This window comes from Falco biarmicus, chromosome 3, assembly GCF_023638135.1.
Source record: "Falco biarmicus isolate bFalBia1 chromosome 3, bFalBia1.pri, whole genome shotgun sequence".
In the NCBI taxonomy this organism is placed as follows: Eukaryota; Metazoa; Chordata; class Aves; order Falconiformes; family Falconidae; genus Falco; species Falco biarmicus.
Genome location: NC_079290.1, coordinates 4,515,692 through 4,531,684, shown reverse-complemented (window position 1 = coordinate 4,531,684; position 15,993 = coordinate 4,515,692). Strand labels below are relative to the sequence as shown.

General features: G+C 43.2%; 1 protein-coding gene across 1 annotated transcript in view; it reads left to right on the top strand.

The window, feature by feature from the left end:
* The window catches only part of KCNK9 (potassium two pore domain channel subfamily K member 9), an 84,643-nt gene extending 70,395 nt beyond the window's left edge, over nt 1-14,248 (top strand). The window contains exon 2 of the mRNA XM_056333221.1: nt 12,927-14,248. Coding sequence (XP_056189196.1) covers nt 12,927-13,768 — 842 coding nt within the window. The 3' untranslated portion in view covers nt 13,769-14,248. The remainder of the gene's footprint in view (nt 1-12,926) is intronic.
* The last annotated feature ends 1,745 nt before the right edge of the window (nt 14,249-15,993 follow it).

The following is a 15,993-nucleotide window of genomic DNA, read 5'->3' as shown; positions in this document are numbered from 1 at the left end:
GGTTCCATCTTGGTGTGGAAAGGTGCCAACCATCTTTATGCTCCTAGTGTGTGCTTACTTTGAAATACAAGTTGCTATCAGAAAAAAAAGGGTGAGGAAAGTGCCAACCCAGTGGGTTAGACCGGTCTAGCTCCAGCGGTGTAATTACCCTGATACTGCAATTTCAGCAACTCCTCCTGTATACAGCTCTGAACAATGTTGCAAAACTTTGACATTCACATTTTAGCTCAGCTCTTCTGTCTTCAAAATGCAAGGATAAATGGACCTCGAAGTCAGTACTGGCTCAGTGGAAACTGAACAGGACAGTAGAGTTAGGCAATATATTTCCATTAACTTTCTTGGTTTCAACTTCCAAAAATGCTTTCTCAATCAGAACTGAACTCCTTCCTTCACAGCAGCTTTGGCTGAATTATTTCAGTTTTTCAAAGACAATGGACAGAACATGCTTAAAATTTGTAAAGGAAAATTGAGAAATCTCTTTTTGCTTGTATTTTCAAGCATAAGCCTGTTTTGGGAAAAAGAGCACATTGGTAAAATAAAGACAATCCAAAGCATTTGAGCAAAATGCTTTTCTTTTTTTTTTTTTTTTTTCTTTTCATTTTTTAATGAAGTGCATGTACCCCTTTGATGAAATCTATCTATAAATCCAGTTGAATCACTGCTCAGTCTATATGTGATGTAATGGGGGAAATTATGATGGACTGCACTTGCTTGGGCTTAGATCACTGAGGCCAGGTTTCAGGTAATAAAGCTGCTGCAAAAATTAGAGTGTCTGCAGGGAAAATAGCCGTGGCCAAAACTGCAGCCAGCCACAGTCAGATGTGTTTGGGAGTGCTTTTCTTTAAAGAAGAGTATGATAAATACTGTAACTGATGTAAAGAAGTCTATGATTGCAAAGGTCTAGAAGCAGGAAAACTTGTATCCATCCTTATCATGGTCATGAAGGGACAGAGAATGAGAAGCAAAGAAGAGGGAAGTGTGGCTCCTCCACACTTGATGTTCACCTGCCGAGACAGAGACTACCCTGGAAGAAGCTCTTTTGTATCTGTATAATTTTGTCTAGATCAGAGCTTGTACCACTTTATCTGCATTAGTAAAAATCGTGTCTCTTAACTGGTTTGCTGGCATGTTTTACCAGATGGGACAGAAGTTGAGCACAGTGGGAATTGCTAACCCTTCCCCCTATTAGCTGGGGAAGCCCTGGTTTCTCAAACAGCAGAGGAGAATCTGCTCAAAATGCCATGTGTCTATTAGTATTTTCTAAAAGTTTGAAATATATATATTATTTTTTTTCTTCCACATGGGAACAATCTGCAGTAGATACAGCACAAAATAAAACCAGATATGTGAGCAAACTCATGGCAAGTTGTCTGTGCTTTTCTGTCTCTTAGTTGCATAGAGAGGAGAGTCACAGAGGCAAAATGCAATTGCTTCAGTGGAAACACAGCTGAACCGTGTCCTTTAATGTCACCCCGTGTCTCTCGCCGGATGTGCTGTGTTTTACCAGACCAGCTTGGACAGCTTTTGATGTCACACTGACTTGCAAACAACTCTGTGGACTGCAGTGTATAATGACATCACAGGTTCAGAGGACGGTTACTGCGTCATTAATGATCTGAGCCACTTTGCTGCATGCTGGCCTTTGGTAACGTTTCTTGAGCAGGGTTTTTTGTTGAGATCCTGGCAGTGTCAGACTGAGAGCTGTCTCAGGCATTCAGCAGGTCTGAGAGCAGAATCCTGTTAACCCTGTGAAGGCTCAGGCCTGATGGAGTTTTAATTTGAAAAGAACTAACCCTTCAAACAAAGAGAAGTCAGAAATGTCTCATGCCCCTTTTCTGTCATCACAGTGTAGTGAAGGAAGAAGAAACCCGTTCATTTTTGGCCTCTGTTAGGACGTGGGCCCCTACACTTCTTCCTGATGTATTTTTCCCTGATCCATTTAGGTGCTGTTTGGATCATCCTGCCAGCTTTGCAGGTGGTGAGCCCTTCATCTTGCCCCCTCATGGAGAGGTCTCAGATCATTGCCAATAAACTGGGAGCAACCAAAATTAATTACAGAAAACAATCAAAATTGCCCAAGAAGGCCATTTATAGAGGGGACTGAGGAAAAACAGTGCTTACTGCAGTCACATATTTGCAGTAGAAGGAGCCTTTAGGATGTAAAGAAGTGAAATATCAGGAAAAGTTTTTTATATGATGAGGACATAATGTTAAGGTGATGACCAGTCAGACCTATGTACCCAAAGAGGATATTTTGCACTCCAGGGAACTGGTAACCTGCTGCCGTGGTCCTGCATCTGCAAGGATTGTGTACAACTCTAGCAAAGATCCTAGAAGTTTCTGAAGAGCAAGAGGCATCTCAAACAAACGAAATAAAATTGATCACATAAGTTGCTGCTTCTTAAGAGACATTTAAAAACTGAATCTTAGGTTTATGCTGTAAAACACCCATTTTCTTCCTTGCTGCAGGACTCTGCCCCAAAGAGCTCTGTTTATAGCTAATGTTGACTAAGGGGTGAAGCTGTGACTATCTCCAAGATGTGTAAAGGACCAAGTAATGATGGAGTGAAAGGGGATGTGTTGGATTAAGGGCTATAAAAGAACATTTGTGATAAAAGGCAACAGGAAAATACAAGTTGTGTGTCAAAGAAACCCTTCCTAATAGCTGGATCTGCTACTCAAGGGAATAATTTCCTAAGGGACAGAGCAGAAACCCTGTTATTTCAATCATTTAAACAAAACTGGACAAAGCCCTGGAGAATATATTGTAGGGAACAATCATATGCCGGCCCCTGGGAATGGATAACATGACCTGATAAGTCTTTTCCTAGTGGCTGCTGTGATTCGCTTCAGATTGAGAACTTGTTCTGGGCATGATTTGTCTTGGGACTAGATGTGATGTGAGCCTCAGGTCAATCCCCTGACTGTTTCAGAGAACAAAACGGAGAGGAGGAAGGGGTGGAAAGGCGTGCAGGAGCAGTCAGAAAGAGGGAGTGGGAAAATGTTGACTCAGAAGTGCTACAGGGCTTGGTGCAGTCAGGTGTCTCAGTGCCAAAGAGATATAAAACACAGTGTGGTCCAGATGCAGAGGTTTTAGCGTTGAGCTGGTGGTGTGCAGGCTCCAGAAGACGTGATCGTTTGGTGCTTACCACAAAGCTTCCAAGATGTATGAACCCAAAGAGTGACAGTCAACCTGCTTGTCCTTGGACTTCGGATGTGTTTTTTTCTTGCAGTTACAAGAATCCAGCTTGATGGCTGATCTGTCTTGCTGCATCCCTGTGATGCACACAGGCCCTCCTGGTGGTGTGCCTGGCTGCCAATTTGTACTGCTGTTGATTTCTTCAGATAGGTGGCCAAGGTCAGCTGTAGTCCAGGGAACTGTCAACTACTGCCCAGCTGGAAAGCCAGAACAGAGGGGCTGTTGGTTTCAGGAGGAGTTGGGAAATGGTATACTAGAAACACAGCCCAAATTGCTGCTGCTTTCAAAGCTAGTCTCCTCATATTGCTGGGGTGGAACATCTTCCCTCTTCCCAGCCTCTTTTCTGAAGCAGAGGAAGTCTCAGAGATGAGTAGAGATAATGTTTCTATGTCTGGACAAGATTAACTGGCAAGTGTTGGCATCCTTGCTTTCCTGGGGGGTGATACACCAGGTGGCACTTACCTTGGATGCTCTGTCATCTTCTTTAAAATAATTGCCAGTGATCACAGACTTCTCTTACCTAAGCTGCAAAAGTAGAGGCCAAGTTCAACAAGAGGAGGTCAGAGAGAATCAGGTCTTCTGTGTCATATAGATGAGCAGGAAGATTATCAGTGGTTTCATGAGGCCATTTGAAAATTTCCACTCTCCCTCATTTACTTTTTTAGTAAAACCCTTTCTAGTGTAATTTTTACACAGAAAAAAATGGAAAAGGTTCACATGCAAAAGAAAAAAACCCAACACAAACAAATGCAGAACTCAAATATATTTTTTTTTAAAACAACATTTTTCAGGTTTTGCCTTTTGCTAGAAACAAGTAGTTTCTTGAGGAGCAGCAGCAGCAGTCAAGCCTGTTTTTCTGTGAACTCCAACACATCCCCCAGTTCTCTTGAACCTTGATCTGCCTCCTCATCCTCACAGGCAGATAAGTATTCCATGAAGGGCTGTCTTGTAATACGAGTTATCTTATTCCTGCAGTTCTCTCCCATGCCTCTGCGTGCCACCCCACCTTGCAGGACCCCCAGATCCTGTTTCTTTCCTGTAACTGGCCAGAGGAAGAGCTGATCACATTGCAGCTGAGTCTGCTCGCTGTGTGTGGTGAGTTTTGGGCCCTTTTCTGTGAATTCACAGGTTGGCCAGATGGCAAGGCCAGCAAAACAGATTGCTATCAAGTTCGCATTACAGCTTCTTCTAAGTGGTGGAAATTGGTGAACAACTTCAAAGCTATTGGCGAGGAAAGACAGATAGGCAGAGATATAGATATAGGTGGCTCATTCTTATCAAGAAATGAGAATAAACCCAGAACTAATTCAAAAAAGAAAAGTTTCTTATGGCTTGGTTAAAACTTGTAAACCTGTTCCTCCATGTGGGAACCCAGTGGGTATCTGAAAGGGCCAAATGTTGTGACCAAATCTGTACTTTAACGTTAGAAGCAATAGCTCTCAAAATGGGGGAACTGTGTCCCATTGGGGTGTAAATTCAGGAGGAAAAGGTCTTTTTGAGGGAAAGCAGAGAAGCTCCCAGGTCTCTTTGGCAGTGGAGAGGGTGAAAACTGCAGGGCACTCACCCCTGATGGTACGTGACTGTATAAGTAGCACTTCCAGCTACTCTGCCCCAATGAATTGAATCAGTTTGTCCCCTCACCATCCCAGGTAGGCATCTAACAAGACAGATGACAGGCCATCCCTTGTACATGCTGGTGGTGAAGTCCAGGCAGGGATGGAGGAGGAAAGCCCAAGTCTAAGCAGTCTGAGAACCTCTGAAACAGTTCTCCAACACATCCCATGGAGGTGACCTTACTGACAGCCTTACTGGGACACATTATTTTCCTTGATCATCTAAGAACCCAAAGGAAGTCTCCTCAAGAGAGGCAACTTCTTGCAGGGAACATCTGACCATATTGCGTGTGATCTCCAGATGAAACCAGCCAAACCTAAGTCCTACCCTGAATCAGAAATAAGCGTGGCAGTGCATGGCTGTGTTTCACTAAATTGGATCCCTATAATTTAAGGTAGTATGAGAAACATGCTGTCTTCCCAAGCTACACCCACAAGAGGACTACCCAGAAGGCTGTTGCAGCTGATGGCCTCAGTTCTTGCTTTATCATGGCTTAAGCATTCAGGGCTGTGTTCTTCAGCAGTTACCGAAGCACAGTTGATACAGTACTTTTCTTATGGTTGTATCTTCCAACGGGATATGGTTTAGCAACATCTGATAATGGTCAAGGGTGGGTATTTATGCCAACAGGCAGTTTGGGCAACACAAAGCAGTCACCATGCTGGTATTTACTGCAACTTGGTGTGGCTGGAAGAGAAACTACAGGAAAAAATTGCTATCAGTAGTGCTCCAAACTGGGAGGTTCAGGTTTCATAAGGCGGGAGGTAATGTGGGATGGCTGCAGACCAGGCCAATGAAGGGAGTGAGGAAATGTGGCAGAGGGGTGAGTGGCACAGGAGTTGGCATCATGCTGGCTTGGCGGTAGTTATCAGTCTTATCAGTCATTGTGGATGAGTTCTTCAGGTCTGCTTCTGGGCTGTCACGCACTGCATTTGCTGACAGGCAGTACATTCAGCGTGCCTGGTGAGCTTCAGAGATTGTGGCAGTGGGGGTAATTTCCAGGGCTGAGGCACCCATCTGTCCTGACTCACGGTGCATCTGCAAGACGAGCTTTGGCTGCATCCTCACGAGTGGATCACAGAGAGAAGCTGTTTCTTCTCCCCCTCGTTTCCCTGCTGCACACCGCTTCTGCATATGTGTGTGCCTGCCTATCCGATCAGAGCTGCTTTTGAAGCTGTTTTCCATGAACATCTTGAAAGTTTTGTTCCAAGATCAATGAGAAAAAATGACTGTGGGGAGAATAAAGTGAGGGAGGCCTGCTGAATCCTTGCTGCCCAGGATAGGAAGCAGCGAGTGTAATTTCCAGGGTGACACAGCCTTATCTCTGCAGTCAGGACATGGAAGCAATCATAACAGACCAGGGATGAGCCGGTGTGAGAGGCTGTGCTGACCTTCAGAGCTGAGGTTGCACCTGTGGTTGGCACATTCTTCTTCCTCTCACACGATGTCCCTGTCTTCACAACACAGGATGACATCTTCTCATATTGCTGTGTGTTCCCGTAGGGAGCCATGTGTCACATGTGGACCTGACATTAGAGACTGTCTTTTGACCATGGAAGGGGAGGATGTCTTTGAGGATGAAAGGGGAAGCTGTGCAAAACTCAGAGAGATTATTCAGTTGATGTGCTGCAGGGACATCATCATCAGTGAAAGAAAAAGAGATCCTGGAGATGTCTGGGGAGAAAGGCAGCAGGATTCAGGGAAAGCCCAGACATGTAGGACAGAGAAGAGGGAGCAGTCAGCAGTGCTTGTGTGCCAGGAGACTGGTGTAGTTACATGGCAGCGTTCATGCAGGTAAAGCAGCATCCATGATGTGCTCTCAAATGTCCTTCACAGGATAATGCCTTTGTCCTGGTAAACAAGTTACTACCAGTTATTTAGATGAACTGTCTCCCTGATCCCTACCGAAACCTCTTTCGTCTGCACTGTGAAGGCCATGTTGTTTCTTCTCCCTGCTGAAAGCAGGAGCAGCAAATCCAGGGAGAGCCAGCCTGTTTTTTGTGGCAGTTTCTCTGATGTAGATGAACCTCTGAAGTGTGTGACATCAGGAAGATGTTTTAATCTGAATTATGCTTGCCCATCTGAGTAACAGGTGCCGTTATCCTCTTTTCATTATCTCACAGCCAGGGCTGCTGCCAGCATGAGTAAGAAAGGTTTGAATTGCAGGGATGGAGTAGTTCATTTCTTTCCGGAGGCTGTTGTCAGAGATGACCAGGCCCAAATGTCCATCACGGGGATGAATGATGTGTAGATGAATGAGGGAAGAAGCCTACTCCTGAGAGAAATAAAGTGTCCCTCATGAATAACGCAGTCTTGCTTCAAGATTCAAGACATCTAAAACCTGTTGTACATTGAATGTGAATGAGGCTTTGCTGCTCTGCAGCTACACACTGGCCTGAACGTGACCTATAAATAACTTGCCACTGCCACATTTAACTGTTCTTTTTGAACAATGGCCATATATTTGGCCTGTTACCAATGCACATCTAGAGACAAACCTCTCCCAATCTCTGACAGAGCCCAGTGTAGAAAAACACCTTTTGCTTTACACCACGCGGGCTCCATCTGTGCTACTAAGTAGAGCAGGACCTATGTTTTCTAAGACATGGAGATCAGCAGAGATGGCATGGAGAATGCCAGTAACAGCTAAACACATGTACCACCCCAGAGTGGTGCTTAGCTGCAGTCGTCCCTGGCCAGTGTTAACCTCCATGGGTGGACCAGGCATGGACTTTGCCTGGGACAGTGCTGGTTGCTCCAGGGTAAGGCCAGGATGGGATCTGTGATAATGATTTAAGAGTGTGGACAGTCATGAGTTGGTGCTGGAATCCATCCCTTGTCCCAGTTCAGTTTGCTAGAGTAAATATTACCTTGTAGTACTTGGGGTGGTTACTATGTAGATGCCACACACTGAAAGTATTCAGCATTTTTTCCCATAATGTTTTATTTTTGGTATGGATTTACTTAGTCTGGGCAGTCTGCTTCATTGCAATAGCATGAAGTTGTTTATTGAGACCTTTTTTGCCCCAGAAGCAAAGTGTTATTCAAGAGAATTTGTATTGGAGGACAAGACAGACGTTATGGGCCTGTCTATACCCTGCAGCTGAGCGTGGTGCAAAGATCACTGATGTAGATCTGAGCAAGCTGGTCTGTCCGCATGAGGCTATACAATGCCAGAGAAACTTGCTGGGGGCCTGAATGCAGGCACAGCATTTTTGTTGATAAAATAAAATGTCTATAAAATCATGAGTGACACACAGAAGAACAGGGCATGATTGTTCCTGGTCTTTTCTATAGAGGAGGTGGGGACATCAGATGATAGTAATGGGAAAGAAGTGAAGAAGCAATGGTGATTTTTTTAAAGAACAGATGGTTGCTCTGTGGACCTTCTTGCCACAGGATATTGCAGGTGCTAAAAGTTTATACACTTCCAAGGGACAATGCTCAAGCTCGTGGAAGAGAAATCCATTGTGTGTTACTAAAACCCCTGACACCATATCTGACTTTGGAAATCCCTGAGCTCCAAATGATGAAGCTGGGTACATGAATACTTGCAGGAAATGTCACATTTAATTATACTATTCCTATACTCTTCCTCAGCTGTCTGCTTGTGGTTGCTGTTGGGTTCCAGGTAGCTGTGCCCTGTGTTCCGCGGCACGCTATGGTTGTGGCCTTGTACCCCAGCAAAATGTCCCCTTAGAAGTGAGAGAAAGCTATTTGGGTTCTCCTCCTGAATGGATCTCACATAGATGGTAATGAGGAGTTTCTGTGTTTCATCTGAAAGGCACCATGGAAAAACAAGCTTTGAAAGAGGCTGAATGTGTTTTCTCCAGAATTTCATAGCTACTTTCTGGCAAATAAGAACATAGTATTCCCTTCTTTTCTAGAATTGCATATAGTTGCACATGTTCTTTGAGAGTTTTCACTGGAGAATGGACAAATCCTGGAAAAATCAAAGGCAGAGAGGACATGAGTACTTACTTGGTGTCAGCCCTTACAGTCTGACCCTTTGCCTTCCTTGCCTACACCTTCCTGCAGTTCTGCTTGATGTCTGTAGCCCAGCGCTTCAATAACTGGGAGGAGACCTTTTTGCGGTGCATTGGTGCTCTGCAGTCCAGAATTGGAGTAACATTCTGAGACATGACATTTCCTCATGCCAAACTATTCTTGGTGCCAACCCAGATGAGCTCTGTCTTGAAAGGCTAAGCAGCTGGGGGGTATTATGAGAGAGAGAGAGAGAGAGAGAGAGTACTAATGACGTAACTTCCAATCAAGGTGAAAGTTATTTAGACTGTCCTTGATCATTCAAATTACATCTTATTAAATATCAGACAAACCTGCTTGCTGTGGTCATGTTTCTGTATTGTGGGACCTCAGCAAACTGGTTAGTATACTAGAGTAGCATAGGTAGTATTTACCTAGGTGTGGTCTATTGTAAAGCTCCATCTATACCTTTCTCACTATTATCTCAGTCCCATGGCTTGTTAGGGGATGCATTTGCTTTGCTTAATTTTAAGGTCTTCTGTTTGATCTTTCTTCTTCACCACAGAAGAGAAATACCAACGTCATGCCTAACCTTTCTCTTTAAACCTTGTGTTTCTTATGGCTTACATGGAGTCATCTCTTCATATGGTAAAGGGCAGTGGCATTCATGTGGAGAAAGTTTGGCTGAATTTTGGTAGCTGAAATCTGCCACCAAGGCAATTCTTTCGGCTTCTGCCTTTCCTTGGTAAAGGTAAAACCCAACACTTGGAGACTAACCGTATGCACTGCAGAGGGCTGTTTCCTGGCATTAATGATCCTCTGCATCCCGATTGCTCTGGCAATTACTGACCTCCTCATTTTTCCTGGAGGCAGTCTCTGATGTTAAGGAGATAGTAGTTTGTTTTAAATTTGAGATATACTGAATTTCAGAGAACATGCACTGCTGGAGTTTGCTTTTTTTGCATTGCTCTCTGTATTGCTGGACAGATTCTGTAATGCTAAAGTAACAGAGAGTTGAGTCTTTCTTTGGTGTATTCTGAAACCTCTCAGAGTATTGAAGGCAATGACTAAGGTGCCAATTCCTTAAAGCCATACTGTACTGGAGAAATGTATGACTCTGATCCCCTATGCATGAATCTACTTGTAAAGTCTTATTCCAGCTTCATGAATAAAATCCTTTCTTTACCCCAGCTTCAAGGTGAAAACATGGTAAAAACCATTTATCCGATATTGTGGGAAGTAAGTATGATGGGGGCAGAACAGAATTCAGGATTTCTGGATGTTCTATATACTAATGTGAATTGGAAAGAAATTAAAGCCTGCTGGTCTCTGTGCTTTCCTATCTGTAAAACAGGGATATGGATGTATTTCTATCTTATGGGAGAGCTGTGAGTCCCAAGATAGTTACAAAGTCTGTGGCAAATCTTAAAAAATCAATTGCGAGATACTGTGTAAGCATGTAATATTAATGTTTTATAATTTCCCTAAACTGTCTTCAGTCAGTAAAGTGGATATCTTTAGTGAGAGGGATATAGTGATATCAAAAGAAATCTTTTTTCACCCCAACCATTTCCTTTAGAACCTGAAGTGAAAGTTGTTTCCACCAGCTGCCGTCTCTGCAACCATCTGGAAAATCACATTTTCTGAAGCTTTCGTTCTCTTTATCAGCTGTAACTAAAGCTATAAAATGGAAAGATGTCCCTGGTTTAATTAACACCCCTGTAGTTCAAAAGCTGATCTTAGTAATGAGAGGCAATTATAGCCTTTATTGAAGGACAGTCAGGTGGAACAAACCCATCATCAATCTATTGAAGATACTTCCCTTTCCAGGTAATTTGGAAACTGCTTTTTATGATGAACAGGCTGGCTGGCCCAGTGCAACAGGTGAATCTCTGTTTGTTTTGTAACCTGGAAAGAACTTCCTATTTTGAGTTATGTGCTTCTTTTGTAAACTGTTTTTGACATCCCATCCATCTGCCAACAGCTAGCAGCTGAGCTAAGGAAGTACCTGTTGCTTTTTGGAGGGCATTCTTGCTGGTTTTCTCATTTTAGTTTCCTTGTCCACTGTTGCTTTTCATGTTGAAGGTTGCCTGGTGTTCCTATTTTTGATCTAGCAATACTGCAGACTCTGGTGCACCCACATTCTGAGGGCTATGAAGAATTCTACACCTCAAAAATTATTTGGTAGAGCTAGATAAGGTCCAGAGAAGGAGATTGAAATGATCAAGGGAATGTGATTTCTCTTATATGAGCTAAAAAGGCTGTGGCTCCAATTCAGACAGGAGGAAACTGAGAGCAGAGATAAAGCTGAGTTTAGCTGAAGTCGTGAAGGTGGTAGATATGGTCAATGTAGAACTTTAATACCAGAGCTAAGCAGCACTAGCTGAAACAAGGAGATTGCTTGAAATTATGAAGTACCTTTCACCACAGCAGATAGTGAACTTCTGGAATCTGTTGCCAAAGGAGGCTGAGGAGGTGGGCAGTGTGAACAGTTTAAAAAAAAGGTAGTAGGCAAATTCAGAGCAGCAGGTCCATGACCTGAGTCCAAAGGTGATGGGCAGGGCTGAGGAAGTAGGAGGGGAATGGTCCTGCCTCAGTCAGGTCTCAGGTGCTGTCCGGCCTCCAGCTTCTGATCTGTAAAAGCATGGGTCTGCTGTACACCCCATGTTTCATCTGCCAGCCCCCTATGGATATCCTGGTATCTCAGGAGTCTCCTCAGGAGAACGATGCCAGGTGCCTCTTTCTGGAAAGCTGATTTAAACCTTTGGTGTCTACAATGCAGGCACCTACACTGGAGCTAGTCACTAAGGGCAGAGCTCTACTCATGATCAAGGTGCCTGCATTTGGCTGTTTGCATGTAGTTGTCCCTTGTGCAGTAGGTGTCTAAATTCTTCTGCTGCCAAGAGACATCTGGGCAGTCTAATGAGGACCTAACGAATACACTCAGTGGAAGAGCCAGTACTGTTGTTTCATCTTGTCATAAGGTAGACTTGGGTTGGTCAGTTAAATAACTCACTACTGCCTGGTCTCATTAAATCTTTGTCAACTATAATGGGCGCTTGGACACCTAGCACACATGTAGATACCACAATTTAGGTATATTCATCTCGAGCTGAGAGTTCTGTCCCAAGATTGCTATTCAGTGACTAAGGGGAGTCTAGATAGCGGTACCCACATGGTCAATGCACACCACGGCCAGGTGAGTCCCAGCCATCCTATTTTGGAGACTTTGGTACTGTCACTTAGAATCTCGGCTGCAAGAAATGTTTATTTTTCAAGCAGTGTGATGTGAAAAAGTGACATTTCAGATAATTTTTTTCAAATTTTCAAAATAAACCCTCCCCCCTTATGGTTTGACTTAGAATAAAGTCTTAACCATGATTTTACCGTCTGTAAACTATGCTGTGAAACATGCTACATCCTCTGTCCTCGGTTAGTTTAACATCCTGATGAAATTGCCTTTGCCAGACTAGCTGTAAAAGCTGTAAAACTATAAAACAAGCTGGTAAGTTGCTTATTCGTCAATAATTAAAGATGGAGCAAGCATTAAATCCCCAAAGTCCTGTGGTGTTCCAGCAGTGAGTGGCTTTCATAGGGTCTCTAGGAAAAAGGTTTTTTCAGTATGGAAGAGTTTGAAAAGGAATTTCTTTGGTTGGTGGGCCTGTGGTTGTTAACTCCATGCTGCCGGCAGACACAGAATTTGGATGCCACCAGCATACTCTGGTTTTGGGACAGGGCAACACCAACTCCTGTGAAAAATACTGTGGAAAAGTCCACCTATTTTCAAAGTTCCCACTACTGCATGTGATGCAGGATGGACGTGAAATTTCTGTAGCGAACGAACGTGATACAATCTTCTTTAGGAGACTGCACAGTTATTTGAAGTAGGATGGATTGCCCATTCTTTCATCTTTCCCTCCCCTGTGTGTACCCTTTGTTGTCATGTCCTATTTGCTTCAGGTCCGGGACATGAGTGAGAAGATAAAACGACTTGTCTGATTGCAATGTTCCTGTAGCTTTGGATCTGGCTGCAGCATCAGTCTCTGCGATACACGTGGCTTGTGTGAAGCAGAAGCTGTGGTCGTCACCTGCCTTGCTGACTGTCCTGTCTTTTCCTTCCCCCCACCAGGTTATGGACATGCTGCCCCAGGGACGGACGCGGGGAAGGCCTTTTGCATGTTCTACGCAGTCCTGGGGATCCCACTGACACTCGTCATGTTCCAGAGCTTGGGCGAGCGGATGAACACCTTTGTCAAGTACCTCTTGAAACGCATCAAAAAGTGCTGTGGGATGAGGAGCACTGAGGTCTCCATGGAAAACATGGTCACTGTGGGTTTCTTCTCCTGCATGGGAACACTCTGCATTGGAGCAGCAGCCTTTTCCCAGTATGAGGAATGGAGCTTTTTCCATGCTTACTATTACTGCTTTATAACATTGACTACGATAGGGTTTGGAGACTATGTGGCCCTGCAGACCAAAGGGGCCCTTCAGAAGAAGCCTCTCTACGTGGCTTTTAGCTTTATGTACATTCTAGTGGGGTTGACAGTCATCGGGGCATTTCTAAATCTGGTTGTTCTCAGGTTCTTAACCATGAACAGCGAGGACGAGAGGCGGGATGCCGAGGAACGGGCATCCCTGGCAGGGAACCGCAACAGCATGATTATCCACATCCAAGAGGACTCCCAGCATGGTCGGCCACGGTACAAGGCCGAAGTAACAGACCTTCAGTCAGTTTGTTCCTGCATGTGTTACAGGTCCCACGAGTACACCAGCCGGGTGGTGTCCCACCAAAATTCGTTCAGCTCAAAGCTGAACCCCCAGTACTTTCACTCCATCTCTTACAAGATAGAGGAGATCTCGCCAAGCACATTGAAAAACAGCCTTTTCCCATCTCCTGTCAGCTCCATCTCACCTGGGTTGCACAGCTTTACAGATAACCACAGGCTGATGAAAAGGCGAAAGTCCATTTAAAGGGATTTGTCTTCTTTGCTTTCCTTGTTTTCCCCAGTTCTTTTCCATTGTTTTGGGTTTTTTGTTCCTTGAGTGAGACGGAGCGAGGCCAAAGGGAGCAACGAAAGCCAGTCCTCCTCTGAGACTCAGCTTTTGAGCATGACGCATGGATTATTACTGTTCCAGCAAAGTATGCCTTACATTACCCCCTCGGTGGATGTCAGAGGATTCAAGGTGACGTGAAGTGGGTACCAAATCCAAAGTTGCACACACAGCTGGGAGCCTTCATGTGCCACTGGCACTCCTGACCTAATAAACTATTTTCCTCACGAGCAGGTTGCAGCGTGCGTGTGTGCTTGCGTGCGTGTCGGGTGCGTGTGCGTGTGGGTGCGCGTGCAATTCCACAACTAGTGCCATGTGACAAAAATTAAAGCATCAGGTATTATTTTTTTTTTCCCTTGAAGCAATTGTGTTGAGCCTGCTTTTAACTTTTAGATTGCTTCCAAACGGAACGGGGAGGGTGGGAGGGGAGCCAGTTTTGTTTTTTGCCAAAACAAGCATGCGCCATAAGCAGTCAATATACCAGGTGTATCATGATAAATTTTTTAATGCTAGATTTTAGATTGTACTAACATTTAAAAAAGGCAGGAAAAGATGGATCATTTTAGCTTGCCAGTTCAAAATTTAAAAAACAAAAAATAAAATAAAGCATGCACTTTGTAAAACTGGTATGCATAATAAAAACACAAGAAAAAATAGCAATGGAATTAATAATCAAAAGCAAGTTATCCTATTGATTTAACTATATTTACTTTTATCATTTTCAACTGTTCCAACAATTTACAAGTGGGATTTTTAAGAGAAATTGGGACAATTGTTGGAATTACAGAGTGTATTTTGTTATTTTTATTTTATTTATAAAATTATTATTATTATTATTATTATTATTATTATTATTATTATTATTATTATTATTATTATTATTATTATTATTATTATTATTATTATTATTATTATTATTATTATTAATTTGTGCAGCAATTACCTGCATGAATAGGAATTATATTTTTTGGAATGCTTGGATTAGGATGGGTATAAATAGGTGGATGTATATTTTTTCTTATATAATAGTGACAGGGCATTCCTTGTTTTAAATAAAAAAATAAAGATGATTGTCTCTAAATGCTTTTGATTTGTAAATAATGGAAAGCCTTTGTTGGTCTCAGGAAGAATTCAAGGGACAGTATCTTGTGTTTGGCTCACTGGGAACTTGTGAGATTAGCTGTGATACTGCTTTTTTGCCAGGCAGAAAGGCAAAATGGATTTAGCAGTAATGGGCAAAAGCAGTTTTACTCCAGTGTTTGGAGGGTACCGTTGGGAGTGATTGCCTTGGCAAGTTGTAGTGCAGCATGTTAAGACCATGTAGTAGAGTTGTTCCTTGGAGATTGTCCATCTCTTGGTTGTTCATCTGGACCAAACAGACTTTACAGACTGATTTAGAGGCCTAATCCAGCTCCCTTCTAAGACAACAGGAATTTGCAATTGTTACATGGGATTTAGTGCTTTGGGAGATTTATCTTTGGTTTGACAAGGGTAGGACTGGGACTTTTATAAACCTGCACTTTGTCTCTAATTTAATCCTATCTTTTAAATCACCTTTAATGTTAATTCACCATATAAACCCCATCTTTTTTTTGGCACTAATCACATCCTGCTGATTCTATCATTTTGTGCTCTCAGTGTAAAAGCAATAATCTTTTTTTTTTTTTTTCTTAAAACTGGATGGTGTGTGTTTGCACAAGCCCCACCTCTTGAGCTCTGTGCGCTGATGGATGCTGATAACCTTTCAAAGAGGCATCTATAAAGAGCTTTAATAAGGAGAAATAAGGAATGTCATTCCTCCTCTGTTCTCTTCTCCCTGGCTTTAAATTACTAGCTGTATCATCAAATGTGTTCATGTTCTCCTAATTTCCATAGCTGTGTTTCAGTAAGTAGATGGAAAGCGAGTATCCATGACTCTGACTCCCCTATGCAACTTCCTTTGGGATTATAAATTGCTGTGGCATGAAAACCTCCACTAAGATTAATGAAGAAATAATTTAGGATTCTTAATGAGGATGGATGAGGGTGGACTTTTGCAGCCTAATGTGTGGGGATAACATCCTTCAACACAGTAGGAGAGCATGCTGGGTGCTGTAATGCTGTGCTGCTGGTACCATGTCCAAAGGCAAATGCTGGTGGCAGAA